General features: G+C 49.5%; 1 protein-coding gene across 1 annotated transcript in view; it reads left to right on the forward strand.

Moving 5' to 3' along the window:
- PRPF8 (pre-mRNA processing factor 8) overlaps positions 1–1,517 on the forward strand; it is a gene marked incomplete at its 5' end in the record, with an annotated part of 18,323 nt that overhangs the window by 3,468 nt on the left and 13,338 nt on the right. Inside the window, 4 exons of the mRNA XM_010135582.1 lie at positions 83–202; positions 529–663; positions 774–903; positions 1,283–1,479. Coding sequence (XP_010133884.1) covers positions 83–202; positions 529–663; positions 774–903; positions 1,283–1,479 — 582 coding nt within the window. The remainder of the gene's footprint in view (positions 1–82; positions 203–528; positions 664–773; positions 904–1,282; positions 1,480–1,517) is intronic.

A 1,517-nucleotide genomic window follows, 5' to 3' on the forward strand; every position in this document is an offset into this window, starting at 1 on the left:
GTTGCTGTACAGACTGACCAAACCGGAGCTGTTTCACTCTTATGATGTTGTTACATAAACTTTGGATTTTTGTCTTGTCCAGGAAAGAAAAAAATCTCGTTTTGGTAATGCTTTCCATCTGTGCCGAGAGGTTCTGCGGCTCACCAAGCTGGTGGTGGACAGCCACGTCCAGTACAGACTTGGAAACGTGGATGCATTTCAGGTAGATTTTTTTTTTTTTTTTCAGAATTTTTATTTATTTTTTTTAAATGTGAGGAGAGACAGTCAAGAGGAGGAGACGAATATCTGGACGGGCTTATATAGGATGCACAAACTGTTGCAGTGTTGTGGAGAAGAGGGGGGGCAGTGAAAGCTTGGTGGCATTGCATGAAATTCTGCTTTTACCCAGGTTTATAAGATTTGATCGTTGTATGAGTTGGTGTCAGGAGCTTTGTCTGGCCTCGCACCCTCTGCTCCTGACTGTGAAGTAGGCCTGGTCTCTTGAGGCAGTGTTTAGCGTTCTCTCTGACGGTGCTCCCGGTGTTTCAGCTGGCAGATGGGCTGCAGTACATCTTCGCCCACGTGGGTCAGCTGACAGGAATGTATCGATACAAGTACAAACTGATGAGGCAGATCCGTATGTGCAAGGACCTGAAACATCTCATCTACTACAGGTTTAACACGGTAAGTTGCACCTTTCTGGGTGATGGTGACCCCATGTAAACTGAGCAACAGGGGAGGGATTCTGGAGTGTCGGTAAGTGACCTGCCGTTACCACGTCTCTGTTCTTCCAGGGGCCTGTGGGCAAAGGTCCTGGCTGTGGCTTCTGGGCTCCAGGCTGGAGAGTGTGGCTGTTCTTCATGAGGGGCATCACGCCGCTGTTGGAACGCTGGCTGGGGAATCTGCTGGCCAGGCAGTTTGAAGGTCAGTGCACACTGTAAATCTTGGGTGTGGGAGGAGTGTGTGGTAAAGATTAATCCTGTTCGCTTGCCAGCTCGAGCTCCAGTTTTCTGTGCCAAGCAGTGCTTTGTATCCGTGCTCCATGTCAATCCCAAGAGCTATTGATGGGTTTAGAGCTCTTAAGAGAGCAGTGCCCCCAAAATAGATTCCAGCTGGAAGTGGGATTCCCTGCTCCGTGGCACTGCGGAGTCCATATCCTCCTAATCATCTACTCGAAGTCATCAGTGATATTTTGGCAGTGTAATTTCTTCAGACATCCTGCACTTCTGTGCTCTGCTGTATTAGGAAGGAGAGGAGCCCTGCCCAAAAATCTCAGAACTGCTAAAGTACTTCACTTTTCCAGGCCGTCACTCCAAGGGTGTAGCAAAGACCGTCACCAAGCAGCGTGTGGAGTCTCACTTTGACCTGGAGCTGAGGGCAGCCGTGATGCATGACATTCTGGACATGATGCCGGAAGGAATCAAACAGAACAAAGCCAGAACGATCCTGCAGCACCTGAGCGAGGCTTGGCGGTGCTGGAAGGCCAATATCCCCTGGAAGGTGAGTCTCTTGACTGGCCTTTCGGTTCAATTCTAGCA

The sequence above is a fragment of the Buceros rhinoceros genome, unplaced genomic scaffold (assembly GCF_000710305.1).
Source record: "Buceros rhinoceros silvestris isolate BGI_N320 unplaced genomic scaffold, ASM71030v1 scaffold7940, whole genome shotgun sequence".
In the NCBI taxonomy this organism is placed as follows: domain Eukaryota; kingdom Metazoa; phylum Chordata; class Aves; order Bucerotiformes; family Bucerotidae; genus Buceros; species Buceros rhinoceros.